Below are 25,789 nucleotides of genomic sequence, written 5' to 3'. Positions count from 1 at the left end.
CCAATTCTCAATGCACAAAAACTGGTCAAAAAAGAACACCTACGGGGCTGGGAAGGTGGCTCAGTGGTAGAGCGCTTGCCTTGCATGCATGAGGCCCTGGGTTCCATTCCTCAGCACCACATAAGCAAAAAGAAAAAAGACGGAAGTGGCGCTGTGGCTCAAGTGGTAGAGCACTAGCCTTGAGCTGAAGGGCTGAGGGACAGAGCCCAGGCCCAGAGTTCAGGCCTCACGACTGGACCCAAAAACAAAACAAAACAAAAAAAAATCACCTACAATTCTAGCTACTTAGGCTGAGGATCACAGTTCAAAGCCAGCTCAGGCAAACAAACTCGAAACACTCATCTCCCATTAACCACCTCCACCCCCTCGAGAAAAAAAAAAGCTGGAAGTAGAGCTGTGGCTCAAGTGGTAGAGCACCAGCCTTGAGCAAAAAAAGCTCAGGGACAGCAGGTAAGTCCTGAGTTGAAGCTTCAGTATTGGAAATTAGACAAGGAGAACACAGCCTAGGAAGGAACACGTTTTTCTCCATTTGGAATGAGTAGTTTTGTAAGAACATTTTACTTGGGGGCACAGAAATGGAGGGACAAAGGGTGACCAAATATAGTAGTGGTGTTCACTAGACACTGTGCTGACAATGAACTATACAACTGATAGGTAGGGTTGGAGGGAAAAACTGGGACAGAGTGACAGAAGGGGTGGACCCTGTCCAATAAGACCTGTACTTGTTACTTGTCTTACCTAACTGTAACCCCTCTGAATATCATCTTTATAATAATAAAAAATTTAAAAACCCCTTTTACTTTGGATTTATTTTTATCCATGTCAGTGTATGAGTACAATGCACCACCTCGTTCATCGTTCTCTCTCAATCCTATGGGACCCCGAGCAGGGGGTGTGAACTAAACTAAGCTCCAACTGTGAGTGACAACGGTTTCACCTGGGTACCACGTGGCAGCACAGGCGAGGCCCTGGACTGCAGCTGCCCGCTGGCACGCGCCCGGTGAATGACCATTGTATGAGGCTCTCCCCCATCCCTGAAATGCTTTTCCAGTGGTTTTCATCGGAGTTACCATAACAATACTTATTTATTTATTTCTCCTAATAATCGGGGTTCAGCATTTTCTGAACCAACCTGATCACCAAATTAGCTGTAGTTTAAATTAGTCCTGAGGCAAGTTAAGTAACTGGAATATCTTTGCAGTCCCGAAGAAATGACAAATGAAACCCATCAGCCACTTTTATTATTCTGCATCATTTATTAAATATTTTTATATATGCATTTACAAACTTGACTCTCAGTTCAGAAATCTGCTATTGATACGTGTTGAAACTTTTTTTATTTTTATTTTTATTTTTTGCAGAGAGGCTCTGGAGTAACATGAGACCCAGGTACAAAACTAGGTAGCAGAGTTCCCTCACCCCTCTCATCCATCCAGACAAGAACTCGGTGATGAAGGAATAAAGCCAAAGCGCGGCTCTTTCACAAGAGGTCCATGTATGTCAGTGTTCAGTGTTCAAGTACGGATTCTCAGGGGACAGCTCCGATCTCAACTTCACATGGATGCACAGATTTTTCATACTTCGCCGCGGTAGCCAGATGGTTCCGATGAAGGAAAATACAACTCTACTGTTTGGACTAAAGAACCTGGAAACCACCATCGGTGTTACCTTATTTCCTCAGAACATGACATCTAAATTCACCCTGGACGTGATACTGGGTTGGCCAACAAATTCTCAGTTATCTCAAACAATACTTAAAAGGTTCCCTTTAAAAAAAGAGTTCACTAAAGTCTTCACAAGCTAAAGTGTGAGCCTCTAATATGGCTCTTACTTAAAGATGTAGTTTAAATGATAGATTTAGAAGCTTAAAAGTATCCTTGAAACTAAGGTTGTTTTTCTTTAAAATGAATGTTGATTGTACAGTTTCGAGACTTGGCGCATGTCACTAAGAGACAGAGGCACGGATGCTACTAGCAAGGAGAAAAAGCATCACCATAGGATAATTACATGGTATGGGATGCCCAAGGGCCTGAAACTCACTATTAATATAATTCTGGCAGCAGCATCATTCGATATTTAACCATTTATTACATAGTATTCACACACCAGCTTCAAAGATGGACACTCCCTTATTAGGGTATGCGGGAGTTACAAATTTGTCGTGATTACATAATTCATATTGCACAGTTTTGTATATATGTATATATATATAAATGACATAAATACTGGCTATACTAGTTTTTTAAATACAAAATACATGTCGTATACTTTTAAGTCAATAATCTGGTTCAAGTGCAAATCAGATGCTTTCTTTAGTCCTTCCAAGAAAGGCATTTTTTAAAATATATATATATATATTTTTTTTTTTGGCACAAATGAAAAGTCATCATGCCAACAAATCTACTTACAATACATATATCCAAACCTTTAGAGTAGCAATCATATACATACGGTAGAAAAACTGAGTATTTACAAATGTACTAAGTGTGGACGCAACCTTGGTGGCTGAAATCAGAAGTGATTAGCCGCACCCACACCGCTGATAACTGAAAAGGGTAAATACCACTCCTGTAGTGCATCTGCTTAGGCCGGCTGCTGTGGGTTGACATTCATGTGAGGAGGATGTCCTAGAAGGCCAATTCTTTGTTTCTGCTTCCTCTGTTCTGTCATCTGGAAAGTTAAAAAGTTTCATCATGAGACCTAGATACTTCCTGTGCGTCAGCTCATATGCTGAACCATAGATTGACTAAACTCTGTGGTTAGGGTTGGTACTGAAACCCACTTTCTACAAATACGAGTCCTGTCACCATCTCAAACACACAGAACTTCCAACACAGGGTCTTCCTAAGCGGGATGGGGGATTCTGTGGCCTCTTCATGCAACGTGACATTCAGAAGTACCGCTGCTACTTGTTTCATAACGAAACAACGGAACAGGACAAGCATGGGGATTCTTCATTGTTTCCCCAAACCATTTCCAAATGACCCATTGGAAAATGGTGGCTCGGGAGGAAAAGTGTCCACACGGCCTGCTATCAGGAAAGCTGTGTGTTTAGAGGAGATTGTGCCCACTTCCGTTAGGAGCTCGGGCTGCTTCCTGCCAGTGCTGCTTTGATGGGTGGTTAGATGGGGGAAAAAAACCCATCTAGTTCTCTATTTTTATTGATCTTCCTTGTGTGATCCTAGGGCTTGAACTCAGGCACTCTACCGCTTGAGTCACAGCTCTACTTCTGGCTTTTTGGTGGGTGACTGGAGGTTAAGAGTCTCACATACTTTCCCGCCTAGTCTGGCTTTGACCAGTGATCCTCAGAGCTCTCAGCCTCCTGTGTAACTAGGACTCCAGATGTGAGCCACTGGTGCTGGGTACCCTGTTCCCCGTGGAAGATGAGAAGTCTCCATTACATCTCCCCAAGGTCCAGAATGACTAGATGCTGTACACCATGTGCTGGCCTCCAGTGCCGCCTGTTCCCTGCCAGTCATAGAGATGGAAATTTCCTGAAGGCAGGTTCTCAGAACAAGTGCTTTCATAGCCCTTAGCAAGAGAGTAGTTCTTTTTTTGGCTGTGGAGCTAAGGGTGTTCTTGTATCTCTGCTCTGAATGTTTTCCATGTATTTGAGGGTACTTAATTCCCTGCATCAAGACTTTGCTTCACTCAGTTACTCCTGGCTCTGGCTCTGAGGCTGATATGTAAGTCAGTTAGGATAAAAAGGGTGTGTGAAGTATACAGGGGGTGAGACAGTACGCAAGTGGCTAACGGTTCCTTGCCTGGGGTTCTGGTTCCCTAAACTGAGAGGAGTCAGGGGAAGGGTAGAGGCCTAAGAAAGAATGTGGGCTTGGGATGAGACTATTTCCTTATGGTGTGTCATTTACCGGCTCAAAGTCCGTTTCCTTATTTAGGGGCGGCACTTCCTGTCTCCTGGCTACAGCTGACAGGACCGAGGGGTGCTGCTCACTTCCATGGCGGGGAAGATGCAGACATCTCGGTTTTCACGGAAACAAGTTTTGGTTCAAAACAGTGAGAGAACCTAACACAGGAGCGACTTGGCCAGCTGCAACTCCAAGGTGGCGTGGTTTTTTTGTTTTTCTTTTTCCAAAGCCTCCACGTTAAGAAGCTATTTTGAAGCTCTAGTAAAAATGCTTTTCCTTTTGTAATGAAGATGAAAAGCTGGACAGGGGTTGACTATTTCCATAAGGAAGCTTTTCCTGAAGCGTTTCTGCAGGGACCTGTGGGAGGGCGGGCCCCGCGGCCTCTGCGCCTCCCTCGGGGAGTGGCAGGTGGCAGGGCAGGGGGAGGGAGGGGGATAAGCCACCATGACGCTCAGGCCAGGCCCTCACTCAGCTTACTGCCATTCAGCCAGAGCCTCCTTTTCCCCAACCCTCCATCTTGAGAGGGAATCCAATACAAGTCAACGGCAGCCATCTTGAGCTTCACATCCTATCAAAGTGCACTTCTGAGCTCTCTCAACCCGAAGACTTCCCCCGTGCTTGCGCTTCCTGTAGCTCCTCTAGTTTGAGAGGAGCTCCAATCCCCGCAGCCATCACCCGCTACCTTCTTCACCGTTCTCGCTTCACTTTTCAGGCTGGCTTTCTACCCACCATCCTGTTCCCCCCTTCCTCCCACCCCAATCCCACAGCTCCCTCCCCAGTGATGAAATTAGTGGCCCGTTCTTTGGTCCTTCATGATTTCAAGCACCTAGTACCTATTCAATTTTGCTTCTGTTTTCCCCAGAAAAAAAAAAAAGGTACTTAAACTTCACCATACACTGCAGTCACCTGGAGGCTAAAGTACAGATGAGAGGACTCACAACGGGTCCCAAGATGGGGCCCAGGAGTCTGCCTTTCTAACAAGCTCCTGGATGGTGAAGATGCTGCCCGCTCGGGTCTTAGCTGTGAGGACCACTGTTCTTTGGGGGAGCTTTTCAGACCAGGGTCACTGTGGATATAGTTTTGTCTACTTAAGCGCTTAAAAGAAAGCACTGGGGTACACAAACCCTTTTTGTCCTATGAAAGAGGGAGGGCTGGAGAAGGCCGTCTGCAGCTGAGGATACAAGAGGCCCAATTTGTTTGATCCCATTTTGATCGCTTGGCCTTTAGGATGGCAGTCATGCAAGCTGCTGTTGTGACTTAAGTGACCGGTAAAAGGAGAAGGAATTGGGCAATGTCTAAAGTATTTGTGTCCCTCTGCCATCTAGTTATCATCCAATAAGTGGTGAGGGAACAAAAACAAAACCCAAAAATTCTAAGGACAAAATCTGACCAATGAACCAAGGCCATTGTTCCTGGCTACTGAGGTTTCCATCTCTCCTGCATAGTCTCATTATTTCAGGCATTATTAGCCCAAACCTGACTGTATGTGTGAATCAGTGCACACATAGTCTATCTACTCTCTCATCCCTCCATCCATCTCTATTCATCTCACTCTAGGGCATCATTACTGTCTGTTTCTATGACCTACATATCTATAATGATCAGAGCACATCCTTAGCAGAATTTCATATAGCATTCTTTCTGGACATGTGCAACAAAATTTGACTCCGTAACAATATTCATCAGAATCATTGTATAAAGTAACTGCATTCAAAATCTGAACACTGGCACTTCCAGTGTGAGTAGGGTGAAATGTCTGCGTTGCAGTGGATTAAAAGCCCTCAGAGTTCCGCTTGGCTGGGGCGGACAGTGGGTGCCACGCTGTTCTTCCTGTCTGTACACATAGAGAGAGCAGCTGGAGTGTCTGTAATGCCTCCTTCTGACTGCAGTCTGAACAAGAAGCAAAGAATATGTGTAGCTTTACAAATCAGATGCAGCTAAACATCCGAGAGCTCTTGCACGGAAACAGTCGGCACTGAGCACAAGTGAGCAAAATTTAATCTACTAACTCAGCCTTTAAGAGCTTATAGGCTGGCACAGAAAATAAAGTTCATCGACAGCACACGAACACCACAATATGGCTTACGAGAAACCTTACCAGTCTTTGAAAATCTGTGTTCAAGGCAGACACACAGTAAGGTCCTGGTTATTTAGATTCTAAATCCTAAGGAAACTCTAGCAATCAGAATTATTTTACAGCCCTATAAAAGTGGTCATGCACAGATGATGACCCTGAAATACTGAGAAAAATAAAACAAAAGCCTCTCTTGAATACAAATATGCTGACTTAATAGGAAAACATGGATATGGTTTAGACTTTTAGAGGTGTTTTCTAATGTTCTCTCATACCCGGCGAGCCCTGAAACCAAACTCTAGCCCTAGAACCTCTGAGAAGGTTGTAGCGTAAAGATTCAACTCGCCTCCTTCTATGTGCATGCTAATAGCCCACTCCCTTTCCGTCCTGCCCACAGGCCATGAGTGTGTAACACACTATGGATTCAACTCCACTCATCTCCTCTTTACTCATCTCCAAGTTGTAGAAGGCAGAGACTAGGTCCTCCTTGTTCTTGTATCTCCATACCTAGTATAGTGTTTGGCAAAATGTGTGGTTTTCCAAGTGTTGGTTGAAAGGAAGAAGTGAGTTAACCAGAACATTCTGCCATTCCTTGAGCATGCCATGCATTGTCATGCCTTTGCTCATGCCAATTCCTCTCCTGGGAAGCCCCTACTGCATTTCTCCACCAGCTCAAAGGCTACCTGTTGGTGGGATTATTGGCGCATAACGACTTCCTCACTCCAAGTCTCACACTGAACCAACTGCCTACTCTCCAGATGTTGCCCTGGTATTCTTTTGTGGTCCCACCACAGGGAAAAGAATGTGAACAGCATTCGGTGAGGTCTCTCGGATATTCCACTCTCCAGTTAATGGGATCGATCACCCTCTTGCATGAAAAGTGCAACATGCTAATAGGATCTGGATTTGTCAAGCACTTTTTATTCCTGGCAACAACAGATAAGGTTCGCTGTCTTACAGAAAGCCAGTCACATTTTCAAGAAAGTGAAGCCTTTGCTTGGTATTTGCTCTTTTGCATTATAAAGGAAACATGCAAAGAAATAGTAAGTTCTTACATTAGGTCTCCTCCTTGGAATAAGGATGTAAGAGAATCACATTTTGTATTCAGAATCTCTTAGTAGAGGAAACTTGAGGATGAGATGCATCATTAGTAATTCTAACCAACTATCCCTTTTTCTTTTTGGTCAGTCGTGGGGCTTGAACTCTGGGCCTGGGCACTATCCCTCAGCTCTTTAGTTCAAGATGAGCACTCTACCACTTTGAGCCACTTCCAGTTTTCTGGTGGTTAATTGGGAGATAAGAGTCTCATGAACTTTCCTGCCTGGGATGGCTCTGAACTTCAATCCTCAGATCTCAGCCTCCTGAGTAGCTAGGATTACAGGTGTGAGCCACTGGCACTGGGCTCCTAACCAACTATTCTCGACAATTACAGAAAAAAGTGACACTGCTGCCCATGTTTTTACTTATACCCTCTTCTCAAGAACTTTTTCTCCCCCAATGGGAAGTTTAAGATAACAACCACCAAAGACCTCAGTAACAGTGAGGATTAAAACTAAAGTCATCCAGATTTACACAACCATTGTTCTATCATCAGTTTTGGGGGCAGAAGAAATCTACCAAATATCTAAGTAATGAAGCAATTTTTATTTTCCAGCTTTTTTTTTAGACCAGTGAATGGCATTCTTTCATAAAATTGTTTTTTAAAAAAAATCAGTGGTTAGAGTTTCTTGTTCGTTAATCATGTGTGGGGCTTTTTTCTCTCTAATATTTTCCCCTCCATAGTACAGGAAGCCCCACAATTACTGCTCAGACGCAGTATTTCTCTAACAGATCTGTGTGACTTGTTATATGTAACCGTTTAAGAAGTCTTTATGAGTCTTGTAACACCAGACACAATAAAACTCACATCTATTCAACAAGTTGATTCTCCAGCAAATGCACTATGTGTTAGAAGTAACACCATCTTTAAAGGAGAGCCCTGGCTAACTTCTTGAGTAGAACCCACCTCCCCCCACCCCCCCAGCAGCTGGAGCGTAATTATCCTGTCATTCTGGGCACACTGGAACTCAACTAAATCAATCCTGGTAAAAGTGCTTGAGAATGTACTAGTGCTCTTCACACTTCTTTGTCGCCTATAATAGCTTCCAAGAAAAAAAAAAAGGCTCAATTTAAACATCATTCACAGGGGAAGAGTTTTTCTCAGGAGTGCTTCTAACTACCAACTTTTAAACAGACAGACAGACAGATGACAAAAATACAAACGGGGCTGGAACCAAGCAGTTTAAACCATATTGATTCGAATGTGAGTAAATATATCTTAGTGCCTACTTCATCAAATTTTAAGCCAAAATCTTGGCTTAACAGGAACACGTCTACCTTGAATTTGATAAATGCTGAGCCTGTACTACGCTCTGCTGTGTGTGTGTGTGTGTGGGGTGGGGGGAAGAGGCCTGGAGGCCTTGTAAGCGCATGACTTCTGAAGCGATCAAAGCTTTATTTAAAAAAAAAAAATGAGTAAGAACTTAAAAAAAAAAAAAACTAACAGTCAACCATGAAAGGCAAACAGTACAGTGACAAAATAACACACACCACGTGACAAAACACATGTACCACATAAAAGCAACCCCACACTGCGTGGGGGGGGGTAGGACCCCCACTGTGGTGCCGTCATGTGAAGCTGCAAACGTTTCCTATGACCTCTGTGCATCTTCATCTAGAAAACAAGGGGTTGAGTAAGAGGGCTCGACGGTGGGGTCAAGACTGCCTCTAGCTATAGAGCTCTGTTCAGTCCCGGGATGGGGCTCACTGGTTTGCAAAGTGAGTCTTAAGGCAGTTTAAGAATCATGCTCAGAACAACTCAGCCCAAGAGACTCTGGGAGGCCAGGGATCTTCAACAGAGCCTGAGCTGGGCGCTGCTGGCTCACGCCTGTAACCCTAGCTACTCAGGAGGCTGAGATCTGAGGACTGCGGTCCAAAGCCAGTCCAGGCAGAAAAGTCCCCAAGAGACTCTTTTCTCCAACAAACTACCAGAAAACCAGAAGTGGTGCTGTGGCTAAAAGTGGTAGAGCACTAGCCTTGAGCTGAAGGGCTCAGGGACAGAGCACAGGCCCAGAGTTCAAGCCCCACGACCACCACCACCACCACCACCAACAAAACCCACAAAAACCCCCAAAACAACAAAAACAGGGGCTGGAGAAAGGGGCTGGCTTCGTTTTACTTCCATGCAATATCCCAAACACAGTTGTTTTGGACTTATTTTAAGGAAGTGCCCAATCGCTCATCTTAACAGAGATACCCCCTCCAGAACTTCCAGATGTGCTGCTGAGCAGCAGTCACGACCGATCCTGGACCGGTGTGTGGCCAGGGGCCTGCGTGGGCTGCTGGGCTACGGCCGCTGCAGTTTTGGTGTCATGATTTCTCTGAAGAATGGCCCCAGTCTTTGTGGAGATCTGAGTAGCTCCTTAATTTAAGTCTGCTGTAGATCAGAGTCATCACATTTTGTTTTTTTGACACCTAATTTAAAGCATCTGATGTAACCGAGCCTCTTAATACCACAGCTAACTGAGGAAGAAACCCAACGTGGGCCGCTCTCAGGCTCACGGGCAGAGGCAGCTGCAGCGGCCGATGAACTCATACGTCAGTCTGGCCGGGTAGAGCATTTGTCAAACGTTTCACAGCAGGGCAAAAAAGGTAATAAGCAAACTAATCTTGTTAGATCTTTATTAGTTTTACTTATTCTGGTTATTATTCATTTTGGGTGGCTACCAAGCTCTGGGCTGTGGACAGCCTTCATCAATTAAGCCTTCTTTGCTCATTAGTCTGTTCTCGTTTGCATCTCAGGACACGTGAGAGAAAAGAACTTGCGCATCAAATGGTGTCTTAGGGCACAGTTAGGAATAATTTAGTTGGAAAATAAATATAACTCAAAAGAAGGCTTATTAAAAATGTTCTGTAAACCATCTCCAATATTGTGGAGGAGGTCTTCGGGATTGATACTGTACGCAAGAGTCATAAATCACCTGTGCGTGCACCTTGCAATTTACCTCCCGGCAGGCTTGCCTGGGATCTACTGCTGAGCAAAATTTATAATCTCATCTATGGAGTTGATTATAAAGCTTCCGGAAGCTCATATAAAAATGCTGAATTGTACCCATCTGTACATGATGATCCAGTTGGCCACAGGAAGCCAAGCTCAGGTCCCACCCCCCATCCTGGGTTCTAGTCCTTGACTGGGAACAGCAGCGTCCTGTTGCTAGGGAACCACCCGAGGTCTGCGGTGTGTTCATGTGAAGTGCATCGAAGGGGGATGAAATGTATCAGGTTCAGTACACACCTGCCCGTTGCCCCGCCCCAACCTCGGTCAAGGGGCACAGCCCTGGCTGTGCGGGTAGGGGTCAGGGTGAGCGCGAGTGGCCTCTCTGCAGCCTCAGACTCTGGGAAGGCAGGGACTGCCTTCTCTTACTGATGCCTGTTTCCGGCCAAGCACCTGGCCCGATGCCTCTCTTCTGGCAGCAACTCAGTACGCTTTTTGACAAGTGAATTAGGCCAAAAGGACTTTCCCCAGGACTATGGTTTATCCCTAGGATACTGAATTTTAAAAATAACCCGGTGAGATTTCAACCAGTCTGAGGATGATGAAGCAAGTAACTTTTAATCTCATGTGTGACTAAAGTAAAACAGGGTCTAGCTTGATGCACTTGTGTTTTTTCTTTCTGGTTCAGCACTTCACTGAAGTAGTTTGCATTTCCTCGCTTATTTTTGGTTTTGTTTCTCACATCCACACCGTGTCCCCAGCAACACTGAAAAGAGTCCCTGAACGGGGCGGGGGAGGGAGATGGAGGGACTGGCTGGCGGGTGGCATCTGTCCTTCTGTCCAGGTGCACACGATCACACAAGCATGACTCATTTTCCCCTCTCGTGGGGTTTTTGTGGTGCGTGGTGGTGGTGAGTGTTTGTGCGGGGGGTGGGAGGGGTGGGGGGTGGGGGGGTAGGACTCCCCCTCTTCCTTACCTGGTCCTTCAGTTCCGACAGTTGGCCAGAGAGATTGGTGACCAGCTTCATGGTGGACTCCAGCTTCTCCTGCAGGTTCCGCAGCTCGTTTTGCTCTCCCTCCGAGTCACTGCTCACCAAGGACATGGCCCGCATCCTGGGGAACCAGTCCAGGTTCCTTTCCTGGAACCCACAGGGGAGAGCGAGGGTGAGAGTTCTTCTTTTGGTCAAGTCATGGGGCTTGAACTCTGGGCCTGGACGCTGTCCCTCAGCTCTTCAGCTCAGGGTGAGCGCTCTGCCGCTTGAGCCACAGCGCCACTTCCAGTTTTCTGGTGGTTCATTGGAGATCAGGGTCTCATGGACTTTCCCACAGGGGCTGGCTCTGAACCGTGATCCTCAGATCTCAGCCTCAGTGTGAGCCACCGGCGCCCAGTGAGAATTATTTCTAATAGGGCAGAGGCAGGAAAGCCTTCACCGTGTGACTTTCCCAAGTGACATCCCTCATGACATTGCCTCTGTCGCAGTTACTGTTCTATTTTTTGACCATTTAACAACAATCTTTTTAGTTGTAACATAACGGAGCCCTTAATTCTTTCCTGCCCCCTCTTCCCCCGCCCCGCCCTGGCCTATTTAGAAACATTGTCCGAAGGGGTTTCACGGCACTGAAACATGTCCACTTGTGTGTGTGGTGCATCTTGGTCAGTGTCACGCCTGCCCCCTCCTGAACGTTGGTTTTTGTTTCACAGTCCTAGGGTTTGAACTCAGGGCCTCATGATCTGCGTCGGCCTGTTTGCTCTGCTGTCGTTCTAGCCACACTTTCAGCACCTCATCCCCCCCCAAATTCTTAGTTCTTAGAAGAGGAACTCACTATAAAATTAAATACAGGGGGGAAAATGGGTTTTCAAGTTAGAGTCCCAGCGGCAACTTTGACTACTGCCACTGCGGCTCTGACCTTTGCAAATGACTTTCATGGCTGACGAGCTCTGCCTTACGTTTGGGTGAAACAGGCAATGTGAAGGCAGCCATTTTTAGGTGCACAGGTTCAGCGGTGTGTTTTTCATCTTCCCCAGTGAGGCTCCCGCCCCGTCGGGTACCCGGGGCGACCCCCATCCTGCGCTCTGTCTCCGAATCAGCCTGTGTCAGTACTCATGTTGTGTATTTTACAAAACCCTACTCTAGATAAGCTATGTACAGATACTGGCAGTAAAACGAAGCTGAAGGCTCTGTGTTCTGGCATTAAGAGGTGTGTGTGTCTATGAGTTTGTGTGGGTGAAGGGGTTGTTAAGGGGCCAAAAATGAGGAGTGGGCTCCTTAACCGTGTCCCCAGCTTTTAGCTAGTGCACACCGGCACTCTGTCTGGGTGGATGTTGTCCACTAGTACAAGTCAGCCCTTCTGATGCCATTACTATACATGTGAACAGTATTTCTCACTGTAAGCGAAGTCTAAGCAACAGGAGCCAGGGACAAAAAGGGATTCATTCTAGATCTGTTTGCTATCATTCTCACCTGGACCTCATTGCTGGACCACACACAGAGAAAGTAGTATTGTCATGTTATGCATCTTATGAGTCAGCCACATTAGTATATTAGTACAGTCAATATTTTCTGGAGGTAAATATTTTTGGCTTTAAGGACCATCTGGTCTCTGTTACAACTAAACAACTACTAGGCTAGTATATACCCCGCCCCCCCCGCCTCTGCCCGGTAATATATAAGGAAATAGATGTGAAATATTCTAATGAAGCATTTCAAAATGGCGGTGGCAGACCGGCTTTGGCCCATGGCCAGAGTTTCCCAACCTCTGCTGTTTCTAATAGAAGGCATCAGCATAGTTAACATAAAAAGCCAAAATTCCATGAGCCTAAATATCACACATCGAGTGAGCTCATTCAGCTGTTCTGACCCAAGGCAATCGCGTAAGGTAGAAGAACCAGTTACACAAAATTTCAGAGGGCAAACCACCTTTCACTGGGGCATCACGTGGACTTGAGAGCAACTGAGTAAGACGCCAGGAGGGCGCACCAACTCCGGGAGCGCACTGCTCCACTGCCTCCTGGGAGGCAGTGCTGGCAGATACTCAATCCCCTGAGCGGAAGGTTGGAAGGATACAGGGATGGATTCATTCCTGCATGGACCCTGATCATCTAGGCTTAAACAGTGGCCTGAGTAGTCTGCAGCCACTACTGGAGGACAAATGCAGTTCCTATCCTCCCGAATGGAGAGAAGCGCTTGACTGGCATATGACTTCTAGCCTGTGCCCGCAGAGTCATGGGCAAAAAAATCATTCAACAAAATAGCCCATGTTTAAGAGGCTGCCTTATACATCTGCAGTGGGCACTGGTGAGTCGGGCCTGTCATCCTAGCTCTCAGAGGCCGAGATCTGAGGATCACAGTTCAAAGCCAGCCCGGACAGGAAAGTCCATGAGACTCTGAACCCCAATAAACCACCAGAAAGCTGGAAGTGGCGCTGTGGCTCAAATGGTAGAGTGTTCACCTTGAGCTGAAGAGCTGAGGGACAGTGCCAAGGTCCAGAGTTCAAGCCCCACGACTGACTAAATAAATAAATACAAATAAAAAAATTCTGAAGTGTTTCTTTGCTAGAGAAGTCACCAGCTCTCTACTATAAAGCCGCAGTTGACCTAGCACTGGTTAGATTCATTGTCCATCTATCTGCCCACCAAGAGAATAATATCCCCATGATCAAGAGTATGTGATGCCCAGTGTTCCAGAAGGCAGCATCGCGGAGGGGCTGACAGGGGTGAACAGCCCCTGCCACTAGGCTAACCAGCCCCTGTGAGAGGAGGAGACAATGACGACCAATCCGGCAGTCAACACTCAAAGCTGCACACCCAGGGAAGGCCAACCCCAGCTGTCAGAGGCCCTAGATACCCACTGTGGACTGTTAGAAATGTCGGGGGAACACACTGAGGAGGAAAGACCAAGAAGTCCATTTGCACTGTCTGACTCTGTAGAGCCTCCGGGCACACCACCCATTAAGATATGACAGAATGTGCCCATCCGCTGTCTTACCCCTGCGTGCCACCTCCGTGTGCACAATGCAAGCAAACCGAGGCTTCGAAAGGGAGAGTGACGTGGCCCCCGGGGTAGAGGTCAGACTAATGACTACTTTCTTTTTTTTGGCCAGTCCTGGCGCTTGTACTCAGGGTCTGGGCACTGTCCTTGAGCTGTTTAGCCAAAAGCTAGCACTCTATCACTTGAGCCACAGCTCCACTTCCAGCTTTTTGGTCATAATTGGAGATAAGGGTCTCATAGACTTTCCTGCCCGGGCTGGCTTCGAACACTAATGCTCAGATCAGCCTCCTGAGTAGTTAGGATTACAGGCATGAGCACCCACACCCAGTGAGTGGCTGTTTTCTATAGGAGATCCTGAGAATTATCTAGTGCTTGCCAATTGTAAGTTATAACCGAGGATAACTGGGGATATTTAATGCTTAACTTGAATTCACGTAAGAAGTATAAGCCTTGAAAGTATTTTTAAAAAATGTAACAAATTTTACAGATCCTTCTGGATCTCCACATGCTTGGCTCATGGGATACAACAGAAAGATAGAATGGTATCTCAGTGCAAGATATGAGCATGAGCCTCCAAGACAGCCCCGGTCGCTGCCTCCCGGACATCTTGAAGGGAGAAATGGCTTGGATACCTAAAAGGAGACAGGGCTCCTTAGTTGAGGAGTGGAGATCTAGAAAGAAAGAAAACAAGCATGCTACACAGCAGTGGAGAGGACCATTAAAAGACAGAACCAACTGCCAGCAACTGGATGTCTAGAACCCTCTCTGTGAAAGGGGCAGGCCCGAGCACGGTCAGTTCTTGGTTCTGCTGGTGCCAAAGGGGCGGAGGTGGAGGAAGCAGCGGAGGAGCTGGAGCTGGGGGTGAGATGAGGGAGACTGGCTCAGAAGTGGAAAGCATGGGGTGGGGCGGGAAAGAGAGGGAAAGGAGAGACCGGGGTGAGGACGTTCTGCCTCATCAGAACACAGAGCTAGCAAGGAACAAGGACTCACCTGTTGTAACTTATTATTGATGTGTGGATATATGCTGCGCAGCCTAAAAATGTTAGTGAATTCATCAGAAACTTGGCTCTCCAACCTCTCCTATGTTCATTTGCTTAGCAGACCCTCCATAAAAATAGGAAATGCAGATTTCCAAAGGAGACTGCATGAATGAGGTCCTCAGAAAATTCCAGAAGATCCATGCGTGAGTCTGCACACAGCTTAAAGTTCAGGGAGCAGTATGGCTTCCTAATCCTAATAACAAATGACTGTATAATGACAGGTAAGAATGAGAATTGCTTTCTGTGGTAGATTTCCATCTTCTTTCCTGGCGTGTGTGATTTCTACCCCTTCCTCCCAGCAAGGACTGTCTCTGAACAAACACAAAATGCAGGCTTCTTCCACTTCCTGAATGTGTATGTGTATGTGTATGAGTCTTGAACTCAGGAGACTGGGCACTGTCCCTGAGTTTTTGTGCTCAACGCTAGCACTCTACCACTTGAACCACAGCTCCATTTCTGAATTTTTGGTGGTTAATTGGAGATAACCAGTCTAGTAGGCTTTCCTGCCTGGGGCTGGCTTTGAACGGTGGCTCTCAGATCTCGGCCTTCTAAGTAGCTAGGGTGACAGGTGCGAGTCACCAGTGCCCTGATAGTTTCTGTGCCTAGCTCGGGGCCAAGCGCTGAAGATCCAAAGAGGAGAAGGATGCGGTCCAGCCCGCAGAGTACATTAGTTCAAGGACTATCCTATGGCCATGGTCTAGAGCAGGGCTCAGGCTGTGGGCTTTGCCTCTGGAGAAGCTCTGGCTCCAAGACATGAGTTGCCAGTGAGTGCTGACTGTGCGAAAGGGGCCACTGGTCACCAAGGCCGCCACCTGCTCCCGTAGTGAAGGAGAGGACTGAAATCCACATGCTTTTCCCTTGATTTGTGTGGCTATACTCGCACATCTGTATCCTGGGACATGCAGGTTCTATGGGAGGAGTACATAGGCAGCGTTAATGCATCTGAGGATCTTATCTGCAGGTTTAGCCCAGGCAGAAAAGTCTGTGAGACCCTTATCTCCAAGTAGTACCAAAAAGGCAGAAGTAGAGGTGTGGCTCAAGTGGCAGGACGCCAGCCTTGGGCAGAAACAGCTAAGGGAGAACACCTAACACCTGCACACCCTACCCCAAGGACCTGGAGTAAAGCATGAAACTGCAGTTAACTGTAAGGAGGTCAAGAGAACCCCTGCCCCTCCCCCTGTAAAGGTCACAGGCCTCTCGGGGCCATAAACTCTGACCCTGGGAAGATGCCTTCATCCTCCACGGTCTAGGAGACCTTAGATGCAAAGGAAGAACAGCAAAAGAAGAACTGGAGTTTCACCAGTCACCCCTGCCACTTCCTTTAATTCCTCATAATGAAAAGCTGGTGCAGGAAGGATCCCACAAGTTCCTAACTCACACCACACAGAATCCAAGCAGCCTGGGTAGCCTGCTCTGAAATCTGTAGACTCCCAAATTTGAGATCCTAGCTATTGCTAGTATTTTATTATTATTTTTTTAGTGCCAGTACTAGAGGCTTGAATTCATGGCCTGGGCACTGTTTCCTTAGCTTTTTGGCTCAGGGCTGGTGCTCTACCACTTGAACCATCGCTCTACTTCCGGTTTTCTTTGTGGTGGTTCACTGGCGATAATAGTCCCATGGACTTTTCTGCCTGGGTTGGCTTTGAACCATGATCCTTGGATCTCAGCCTCCAGAGGAGCTAGGATTACAGGCGTGAGCCACCAGCACGCAGCACTGCCAGTATTTTAATTAAATAATCATCTGGCCTGTCAAGTCAAATATCAAATTACCCAGTAGTTAAAATTAATTAGCAGTTCTAGCCAGACTGTTCTCTCAATTTCCAGTTGGTTTTGCATCCTGCTCATTCAGTGTGGTGTAACGCTCCTCACCAACAGGTTCGCCTCGGCACAGAAAATCTACAGCTCCAAATTAAAATGTTTAGACTATTCCAATCTCTAGTGTGGGAGCAGAGAGAGAGAACACCTAAATCCTGTGACTTTCTATTCAGCTAAGGCTTGCTTAGAAAATGCTGAGCTTGTCTGAGTGCTAAATTATTCCAGCAAAGCCTGTCACCCGCAGCTCTCCACCAGCCTGAGTCTGAAGGCCTGGCAGTGTTTGCATAATCGTGCCAGAAAAAAAAAAATCTATTCATGATCAAAACTATGGCTCACTGTCTTGGCTTCAGTGCAGTTTTGGGGAAAAAAAACCCTCATCTTTGACTAAGACATTTTGTGTGTACGTGAACTCTTTTGGGATGAGTACGTGTTTGAGGTGGGCGGGGGGGGCGTGGATTGTGGGGCCACAGAGCATCTGTCTCTCTGGGTCTGAGACAACCCCTGGGAGCTTCCCTAACTCTCCTTGCTACTGGCATCTCACATGCCAATGTCATGAGGCACTGTCTGCCCTGGTCCGGCTACAATCCGGCCAGGCCGGGCTGTTCCCGTCACTGCAAGGGTTTCCTCTGTCAGAGCAGACAAACTAACTGAAGCCACAGCCGGAAGCCGGCTGACCACAAGCCCCGAGGTTCTGCTTAGTGCTCTTCTAGGTAAAGCTGGAAAAGTCCCTGCAAAGGCACACGCTGAGGTGTTACACCCCGGGGTGGCACTGACCAGCCTCTTCAACGTCCTTGACTGGAAAGGGGGGGGGGGAGAGGGAGGGAGGCAAAGAGGAAGAGGAGGAAGGAGGGAGGGAGGAAGGGTGCGAGAGAAAGGTGTTGGATGGTCTGATGCAAAGGCTAATCATTCTGAGGTTTTTTTTTCTTCCCAGGTTCAACTGAAGAGGCTGTTCCAAGAAAGACTCCTGAGAACCATCACTCCTCAGAGTCTGCTCAGGTAGGGAATTCAGTTGATCTCCTAAAGAGTCAGATGTGAATGGCTGAATCCACGGTTACTTTAATGGCCTATAAATCTCACTAGAAAAAAAAAAATAGTTGGGGCTGGGAAGGTAGCTCAGCGGTAGAGTGCATGCCTTGCAAGCATGAGGCCCTGGGTTTGATTCCTCAGCACCACATAAACAGAAAAAGCCGGAAGTGGTGCTGTGGCTCCAGTGGTAGAGCGCTAGCCTTGAGCTGAAGAGCTGAGGGACAGCGCCCAGGCCCAGAGTTCAGGCCCCATGACCAGCAAAAAAAAAAAAAGAAAAAAAAGGGCTGGGAAGTTGGCTCAGTGGTAGAGCACTTGCCTTGCATGCCTGAGGCACTGGGTTCGATTCCTCAGCACCACATAAGCAAAAAGAAAAAAGCCGGAAGTGGCGCTGTGGCTCAAGTGGTAGAGCACTAGCCTTGAGCTGAAGAGCTGAGGGACAGTGCTCAGGCCCAGAGTTCAGGCCCCACAACCGGACCAAAAAAAAAAAAAAAAAAAAAAAAGTTTTGGGGGGGGAGGGGAGCCGGAGGGTGAAAGAATTATGAGTCATGAGAAGAGGGTTCCAGATAAAAGGGGCTGTGGCTCACTGAGCCTGGACCAGCTCCTTCCTCTAGGCAGATTCTAGACCATCTTTTCAGTCCAGTGGCAGCTGCATTTCTTCCTGTTTTTCTTAGCAAGCAAAAGTAAGACAGGAGTGAGGGGGGGGGGGGAAGGGGACCCTTCATTCCCACGTGCTCAATCCCTTGGGAATGGCCCTTTTTCCAGAGGAGGAAGAGGATGGGCAGGACTGACACTGATACCTAACTTTGCAAAGGCAGGGTGCAGGACCCTCAGTGTACTCGAACTCACGTATCCCTTTGGTGACCTAGGTAACGACGCTCATTTCCCCCCTGAGGCTACAGTAACAAACAAGCCAGAATCTCTTGATCATGATGCTCAACTGAAATTTATATGTTAGAAAAAATCATGAACAACCACCCCCTCCCCGAAGTTTGGACATGGTAAGTGGTACCAGAGGCTCAAGAGGGGAGAAAGGCTGGAGGGGAAGAAGGGGGATGGGATGGATGGGGGAGGGGAGGGGTAGGGGATGGACAGGAGTGAGGGGGATGGGATTCACAAGCAGGAGGAGGACAAGATGGATGGGGGAGGGGGGCAGGATGGATAGGGGAGGAGTGGGATGGGGGGGGGGAGAGGAAGAGATGGACAAGAGGCACAGATGATTCCAGAGCAGTGGTTTAGTGTTCCTAAAACTGTAAAGTACGTTTGTGACATACATTCCTCCCGATGCACAGAATGTGCAACACTGAGATGGACCCTGATGTCAACGATGGACTTCAAAACTAACAGTGGACCAGTATTTGTGTATCGCGCGTGTATACCACAGTGATTCAAGACTTTAACAAGCGGGCACACGGGGGAAGGGAGGCAGACAAAAGGTCACCGGGGCAGGCTGCACTTTCTGCTCCATTTTTCTGTAAACGTGACATTGCTCAAAAAAAAAAAAAAAGTCTTATTTAGAAGATGGCTGCCGCGCCTCTGAAAATCCTGTGTTCATCCCGTGTTCCGCAGAACCTGCACAGCGCAGGGATGGCCTGTGACACGGCCACGGCAGCAAGAGCTCCAGGAGGGGCCTGGAAGCCGAGGGGAGTCTGGTGTGACTTCTGCGTATACACAGTGGAGTGAATGAGTCAGCTCCTTCAACTCATGGCGTGCGCTCTCTCTCTCCCTCTCTCTCTCACATACACACAGAAATCAGCAGCTACTGTACTTGTACTTGGTTACTGTTAGGATCAAATGACTGTGAACGTGTCCTGGAAACTGTAAGCCATTATGCACAGCATTATAAACAGTAATGTCACCGCCCAAGGTCACAGTTAGCCCCTGATGCAGGTTATCAACCCAGGATCCGTGCACCACTTCTCTGGAAGCTAATTTCTCTTTCAGAGATACTGAATTCTTTCTTTCCTCTCCCTCTCCCTCCCTTCCCCCCATCTCTCTTTAAACCAACCCAACCTCTGAGCACTGTCCAAGCTGCTCACAAGTTGGGGTGTCAGCCTGTTTCTGTGTTGGAGCTCTGAATGACATTACCAAAATAGGCCACGGTTATATAACCGTCAGCTGGGTTGCAGTGACCAATTACCCTTCCCAGACTTGGTTAATAGTTGTTCTTGGATGATACAATGTAACAAAGACTGGCTAGTGCCAGCCCAGGGAACCGCACCCTTTTCTGATGAAATCCCTGCGAAGCGCCAGCTGCAGACTCATTCCTCCAAGTCATTCCGGGGCCACAGGTGAAATGCACCCTGGGTACCCGCGGGCACCGTGAGAAAGCAGGCCTCGCCACCTGGCATGGCACAGCTGGATCCGGGGCACCTGGGGCTGCCACCCGGAGGAGACCAGAGGTCAGAGGAGCAGAGAGGAAGGCGCGCAGCTGCCTGGGCTGGGCCGGGGCAGGGTTGGCCTGTTGTGAGATTCCTAAGAAAGAGCAATCCGGAGACTAAGTCGCTCTTTTGCCAAACCAACCTCCCAGCCGCCTCATGGTATTTTGCTTAGGCCACGTCCTTGCATTTTTCAATTAGCTGAAAAATCGACCAGGACCTTCCCTGTGGTTATGGTGTCGGCGGCGTCGGCGGCATTGTTTTTAATAGCAAGTTTCATCCATTCTTACTAGATTCCATTAGTTTCCAACACTGACCTGCTAGTTTCGTATACTAACAGTTTGATTGTTTGCATTGGGGAAACTGCTCACCTTTCCCCTCACCTTCACACACGGACACACAGATGCCATCGGCTCTTTCCTAATATGCCAGGCACATGGGCCTGTCTTTATCTCCGTCCACAGACTTCCCAAGGTGAGTGGCACCCGGGGCCCCAGGGGGGTTGTGCCAACCAACTGTGTGTCTGGAAGGGACCGAGCTCACTTGCCAGGTACAGCTCCTCCCAGGCCCCTCATTTTCTACTTCCTGCCCCCTGAACTCTGACCCCAAATATTTAGTCCCTTCCACCACACAGGAAGCCCGAAGCCAGGTGCTCAGGTCCTCATGCTCACGTTTCCTGGCGCCGCTGTGAAGACTGGGGGAGAATTCTGGAGAGATGAACTGAATGAAAACAGTTCTCTGATTCGGACCATCTCCCAGGTTGAAGTTCTTGTTCTTGCTAGGATCTGACTTCCTCTCGGGCCTCGTGGTGTCTGGGGAACAGCTCACCCGTGGCCAATGATTTCCACGAGTGCAGCAGGGCTTTCTGTCTTAGCTTTGAACTCAAGATCCTCCGGCGACAGCCTCCCACTTGGGAGTACAGGTGTGAGCCACAGGTTTTAAATACACAGGACAGTTTTTAAATGGCTGAACAACTCCAGTGGACACTATGGTCTACCTCTAACAAAGGTATTACTCTGAACAGAAAATGCAGGAGTTCAGGTATGGATAGGAGGTCTAGGTTGGAAGGGTGAAGTGGGGTACCCCAGGGGAGGGAGACACAGGCAGGGGAGGTCAAGGCAAGGAGGAGCATTGGGGGAATGTGTGTCTATGCCAATGCCTGGAGTATGAACAAAACCGGCTTCCTGCTGGTCAGCCTAACCTTCTCTAGCCATAGTCCTCATATTCTGAATTCTCACACACCGGAACCTTCAGTGAACCAGATTCCCTGAGCCCTGGTTTTGCACCTCAATGCCTTTAGGGCGGACGAGAGTTCTGCTCCTAGCCGACGAATGGGGAGAACCCAGAGCGGCCAGCTCAGGGCAGGAGCAGGGCTTCCTGACAGAAGGGGAGGTGGCAGGAGAAGGACCAGGGGTGATTCACTCCTCCAGACTAGCGGGCAGAACGTGTCAGGAGCCTGGGCGGGGAGACCTGGGCTCAGCGACTGCTCCGTGCAGCTGCCACTGACACGGACGCAAGCTCAAGTGCGGAGGGTCAGCGCCGGCGGGCCGGGTGGCTGGCCGGCTGCGGTGCCTCGGGACGCTGACACACAGTTTCCAGCCACCGCGAAGCCAGGGCCAAATCCCTCTCCACTCCTCTCTCCCTCTGATATTCTGGAACCCGGCGGCCGTGGTGTCAGCTAACTTCAGGAGGTGTTCTGGGAATCACAGGCTGTGTCCTCACCCAGGGCTACGCTTTCAAGAGCCGGGGTGACATTCACCCGATGCTTGCGGCCTGCTGGGTTAGACACACAGCTGTCTCTTGGGTGCTGTCTACACCGAAGCATCCACACCCGTGGCCCCAGGAGCTTCATCAAGGGACTCTTTGACTTCCCAGGATCCCCTCTGGCATTCCCAAACCAAAGTCCAAACCTGTCAGGGCTGCACTGAAGCACGGGCTGTCAAGTGTCGGATGCCAACTGCCCACACCTGCTGCCCGCTGCGTAAGAAGCGCGGAGCAGGGCTATCTGCGGCAAGGAAGGGCAGGTGGGTGGGGTCTGCGGCACTCTCCTTCCTCTGTCCTGGTGCCCTGAGCGCTCTCAGGATGGCTCCCCATGGCCATGGGCTCTTCCCACAACCAGGGCCTTGTCCTGTCTAATTACAATCCCTCCGCACCGTGTCCATCCTGAGTTACTTCCTCCAGTCCCTCGACTTACTGTCCTGGCCAGCAGGAAGCCGCCCTCCCTGCTGTCTGCACATTTTATAGCACCTCCTCTCGCTGGGGTTACTAAAAGTGCAAGACGCTGGCCAGTTCCGCTTTCAGACAGAAGGGAGGGACAGAGGTGTTCACTTCCCGTTTCCATTTTTTGCCCTTGTTAGCATGCGTTGCTTGCTGATTCTTTTTCTTCCACATCTCCTTATCAAAGACACATAAAACAGTATCTGAGGCCAGCTATCTAATCATGCTTAATTCATTAATATAACTTACGTACTTGGATAATTTACCTGGTAAAGGTGCTTTTTTGCTTTCCTGACACATAAGGCATTTGTTTAGGAAGACCTTTTATTTTGCAGGAATGGTGATGGGGCCTGCCTTCCTGTGGCAGCACCCCCTGACCTGAGAGAAGTGTCTGCCTCAGCCAGTATCGGGCTTACAGAGCAACGGATTAGACATTCTTGTGTGTAATTGTTCAGGAGTTACGCTCAGTGGGGTGAGTCACCGGGCGTGTTAGCTCCGCTGGGCTATGATCTGCTCCCTGCTCCTTGCCCAGCCCCTGCCCTGGAAGTTCAGACAGCCCCACACCCCACAGCTCTGGCCACCAAGGGACATCTATTCCTTGTCACAAGTGTAAGTAAGGGTAACAGGGCTTCGTAATATGGGAGCAAGTGAAAATGAACACCTATCCCAGATCTACGCTCAGCCAGAATGCGATTGGCCCTCCAGCCTCTTCCATCTCCTGTCTGACACTCCCTGGGGCACATGAGGTGGTCCCCTGGGGGGGGCATCAGGCAGCAGCTGGGAGGACCAGGCCGCATCCAACCCCAAGGCTCCAGTCCTGCTGATGTATGCATCAGCAGTCAGCAGTACTCAGGAGATCCTCTTTCACATTCTTCTCCCCTACCCACACCGGCCTTCCTTATCTGCCTGTTTTAAATGTAGCTAATTCCAGAGCAAGGGACTGAACCAGTCCTGGGGTAGGCGGGGAGGGGAAGGGGGGGATGGGGGAACAGGCTCCTGAGTGAGGGCTGGGTGGAACACACAGGTAATCTTATCCCTGGGAGTCCAGGTGAGGCTGAGTTCTGACTCAGCAGCTCCCGTGTGACCCTGAAGACGCAGCTTGGCCTTCCTGAGTGTCAGGAGAGGCAGTAACCACGCCATCCGCCAGGCTGCACGGAGGACGTAATGAGGTTGTGCACAGAAAGCATGTGGTCGTGTCTGCCGATTAAAGACAACCTGTTCTTTATTAGCCAGTCAGCCCTGGCTCTGGCGGCTGAGGGCAGCCCGTTTCCAGCGCAGCCCTGGGCACTTCTGAGCCACTTGCGGCTCCATGGGGAGGCAGGGCCTCCCTAGGCATTTCCCTGTCCTCAGCACACACCAATGGACACGCCATCTTGGAGGACAGAAAAAGCCACAGTAGCCCAAGGTATCAACAGACAAATAATACTAGGATGAACACCCGAGCCGCATACTCAGTGCACTCAGAAACACACCTCCCAGCACCCAAGAGGCAGAATCCCTGGTGCAGAGATGAAATCCTTACTTATGAACAAAAGAGATGCCTCTGGTTCAGTTACTCTGTGTGTGTGTGTGTGTGTGTGTGTGTGTGTGTGTGTGTGTGTGTGTGTGTGTGTGTGTGTGTGTGTGTGTGTGTGTGTGTGTGTGTTGTGTTATGTGTGTGAGTCATGGGGCCTGAACTCTGGGTCTGGGCGCTGTCCCTCAGCTCTTTAGCTCAAGGCTAGCGCTCTACCACTTGAGCCACAGCGCCACTTCTGGCTTTTTCTGCTTATGAAGTACTGAGGAATTGAACCCAGGGCCTCATGCATGCAAGGCAAGCTGTTTGGTCTTTTTTATTATTTATTTTTTTATTTTGCCAGTCCTGGGGCTTGAACTCAAGGCCTGGGCACGGTCCCTGAGCTTCTTTTGCTCAAGGCTAGCTAGCACTCTACTACATGAGCCACTTTCATGATTATTTTTAAAACTAGCCTCCCTTTAAATGTTGCCCGAGTTTCTAGCATTCAACATCTACTCTCCTGTTCCTCACTGTAGTTTAAAAAAGGTGTGTGGGGGGCTGTATGTCTTCACTGGAAATCATTGAGCTGATCTCTCACCAGTAATGGGCCCTTTGAGCAGCCTTAAATTCTCTTGGGAAAAGTAGCATGATGACATTTCTGTCTATCAGCACGGCCTTTCTCACTACCATCTACGGACCAACACACATTCTCAGTTCAACAGCATGAGAACAAAGTTGAATGGTGCTAAAGTTATGCCTAAAAAAAAGGTACACAGCACACAAATTATTGTGGAAATTTACATGTAGATCAAAGCTAATCAAGTACGCTTATTTAAATGGCTGGCAAGCAAAACTCTTTAGGATGACACCAGGACTCAAGTTCCCATGGGGAAGGACAAGGCGGGGCTCAGTGAGGTCGGGCTGCAGCCACAGCCCGGAATGAGGGAACCAAGGCGGTGGTGCTTGCCCTCCACTCAGTACCGACCATCTGGGGTCCACGTCAGGTCCACCAGGAATCAAGTGTCATCTCAGGATGGGGCCGGGGAACTCAGGCGCCAGTTCCCAGACCAACGGAAGCCTTCCATTCAGGCAGCGAAGGCAGCCGGTCACTGCGAAACGCTGGGACAGCTCTCAGACGGATGCAGGGGAGAGGGAGTGACAACACCAGCCATTCCAGTCTCCAAAGTCAAGAACATTCCAGCACTTGAAAAAGAGGAAGACACGGAGACTCCCCCCACCCCCCTCCAGGAGGGAGTTTCTAACAATCAAGATCTCCCTTCTAATTCCTCTCACTGGCAAAGTATCTCACCTAGTCCTGGAACTACAGGAAAGGAAGCTTCTGGCAGCTCTTGGGTCACCTTGTGGCCCTGTGATTCGAGCCTGACCACTGGTCAGGACCTCTTTCCTGGAGCATCTGCCACCTGCCAGGTCTCCATTTTACTTCACGGCCACCGGAAATGGATGTGTGAGGTGCTGTTAAATCCAGATTTACAAACCGGAAACTCAGGTCAGCAAGGCCTTGGGAGCTGCAAGGCTATGGAAGCAGAGCAGAAACTCACAGCTTTATTGTGAGCTTCCAGATGCCGTCCCTGGGAAGGGAGGGGGACCTGGGAGGGGGCATCGGCCTGGCCTTCATTTGACCCAGTGAAAGAGGGGATGAGCAAAGGAGAGGGAAGAGAATATATGACCTTTTATAATGCACAACTAAATACTGATCTGTGCATGAATGGCTGGCAAACACTTCTCAGCTGTGAGACGCACTTCTTCAGACCTGTCTTGTTTCTCGCCCTCCAGGGATGGCAAGGGATGCACTGTTTTTCTTTATAGAGGGGAGAGGTCCTGTCACCTCAACGTAGGCGATT

General features: G+C 48.7%; 1 protein-coding gene and 1 long non-coding RNA gene across 8 annotated transcripts in view; one reads left to right on the top strand and one right to left on the bottom strand.

The window, feature by feature from the left end:
* Window positions 1-1,236: 1,236 nt before the first annotated feature.
* The window catches only part of LOC138816317 (inositol 1,4,5-trisphosphate-gated calcium channel ITPR1-like), a 275,135-nt gene continuing 250,582 nt past the window's right edge, over window positions 1,237-25,789 (bottom strand). For all 7 annotated transcript variants that reach the window (XM_070006010.1, XM_070006011.1, XM_070006012.1 and 4 more), the window contains 2 exons: window positions 10,951-11,112; window positions 1,237-2,670 (listed from right to left, as the gene is read on the bottom strand). In XM_070006010.1, the coding sequence (XP_069862111.1) occupies window positions 2,584-2,670; window positions 10,951-11,112 (249 nt within the window). In that variant the 3' untranslated portion in view covers window positions 1,237-2,583. The remainder of the gene's footprint in view (window positions 2,671-10,950; window positions 11,113-25,789) is intronic.
* On the top strand, window positions 17,735-19,334 carry LOC138816319 (uncharacterized). The gene is made up of 3 exons (XR_011368618.1): window positions 17,735-17,813; window positions 18,710-18,841; window positions 19,133-19,334. It is a non-coding gene; the product is annotated as an uncharacterized lncRNA (long non-coding RNA).

Source organism: Dipodomys merriami, unplaced genomic scaffold (assembly GCF_024711535.1).
Source record: "Dipodomys merriami isolate MVZ:Mamm:240054 unplaced genomic scaffold, mDipMer1.0.p SCAF_690, whole genome shotgun sequence".
NCBI lineage: Eukaryota > Metazoa > Chordata > Mammalia > Rodentia > Heteromyidae > Dipodomys > Dipodomys merriami.
Note: the sequence above shows the minus strand (reverse complement) of the source record. Positions and strands in the feature narration are given on the sequence as shown.